Source organism: Monopterus albus, unplaced genomic scaffold (assembly GCF_001952655.1).
Source record: "Monopterus albus unplaced genomic scaffold, M_albus_1.0 scaffold111.1, whole genome shotgun sequence".
NCBI lineage: Eukaryota > Metazoa > Chordata > Actinopteri > Synbranchiformes > Synbranchidae > Monopterus > Monopterus albus.
In genome coordinates, this window is record NW_018127991.1 from 2,772,997 (window position 1) to 2,774,549 (window position 1,553).

A 1,553-nucleotide genomic window follows, 5' to 3' on the forward strand; every position below is an offset into this window, starting at 1 on the left:
GTGTCTCTCACTGTTCACATAAACCTACCATTGAAATTGTAGACTGATCATTTGTTTGTTAGTGGGCAAACTTACAAAATCAGCTTGGGTTCAAATAATTTTTCCCCAGACTGTATATTCCTATATATTATATCTATATTTTGCTCAAGTTTGTCAATAGAAGCTAAATTACCAAGTGCCGTTAATAAGGTTTTTCTGAAACTGCATTAACAGCAGGTGAAATCATCACAACTACTAATAAGGTAAATTTATTTATAGTCCAGCTAGAAATTACAACTGCAGAATTAATATGGCTACCATGACATACACCTCTCCACCTACAGCTCCACATTGACTCTCAATAATCCACACTTGCAGTATACACAGAACCTTAACTTACCTTGTTACAGTGACGGCCAATGCCCATTAGAAAGTTGTCTGGTTTGATGTCTCTGTGGATGAAGTTCTTTGTGTGTACATACTCAATTCTGCTGATCATCTGAAAACAAAAAGAAGGCTATGTTAAAATATTTCACAAAGTCAGGCTGTATTTACATAGACATTACTACAGACATGGATATGTGCCGTTTCATGCGTCCATGACACAATAAAATACAATTTGCAAAGTACAGTTGAAGGAATATGTTTATGCACTAGATTCAGAAAAGTTCTTTCACGCCGTCATCCACAATTATGGCTAACCAATAGACCTTTTTCATAAATTGACCAGTGGCTTCCATAAGTTTTCAGATGACTCAGGCACTCACTTTTTTTTTGGTGATATGGGTTGTAAACTTGTACCCCTATTAATTGTAAAAAAAAAAAAACATGTAATCACTTGTAATCAAAGTTAATAAGATGCTTGAGATTTAATGAAAATACAGCCTATCTAGATTAACAAACTTGTACAAATTGGCAGGCAGGGCAACTTGCACCAAATGGCTGCTACAGGTATGTGCCAAAAAATTAGAATATCGAGGAAAAGTCCATTTATTTCAATAATTTGTTTCAAAAAGTGAAACTTGTATGTTATATTAGTTCACTGCACACAAAGTGAAATATTTCAAGCCTTTATTTGTTTCAATTTTGATGATTATGGATTAAAGACAAAAAAAACCCAAATCCAGTATTTCACAAAATTAGAATATCATGACAAAGTTCAACATTGTAGGCTCCCTGTGTCCCAATCTAGTCAGCTAATTAATGCAAAACACCTGCAAAGGTTTCCTCAGCCTTGAAATTGTCTCAGTCTGGCTTAGTAGGCTTCAGAATCATGGGGAAGACTGCTGACTTGACGGTTGTGCAGACGACCATCATTGACACCCTCCATAAGGAGGAAAAGTCTCAAAAGGCAATTGCAAAAGAAGCTGGATGCTCACAGAGCGCAGTATCAAAGTATATTAACAGAGTGTTAAGAAGAAGGGAAGAATGTGGCCGGAAAAGGTGCAAAAGTGACAGGGATGACCGCAGCCTTGAGAGGATTGTCAAGCAAGGGCGATTCAGAAATCTGGGGGAGCTTCATAAGGAGTGGACTGAGGCTGGTGTCAGTGCATCAAGAACCACCACATACAGAC

The 1,553-nt window shown here is 37.2% G+C and overlaps 1 protein-coding gene across 4 annotated transcripts in view; it reads right to left on the bottom strand.

The window, feature by feature from the left end:
- csnk1a1 (casein kinase 1, alpha 1) overlaps positions 1-1,553 on the bottom strand; it is a 38,365-nt gene that overhangs the window by 23,598 nt on the left and 13,214 nt on the right. For all 4 annotated transcript variants that reach the window (XM_020611236.1, XM_020611234.1, XM_020611237.1 and 1 more), the window contains exon 4: positions 380-478. In XM_020611236.1, coding sequence (XP_020466892.1) covers positions 380-478 — 99 coding nt within the window. The remainder of the gene's footprint in view (positions 1-379; positions 479-1,553) is intronic.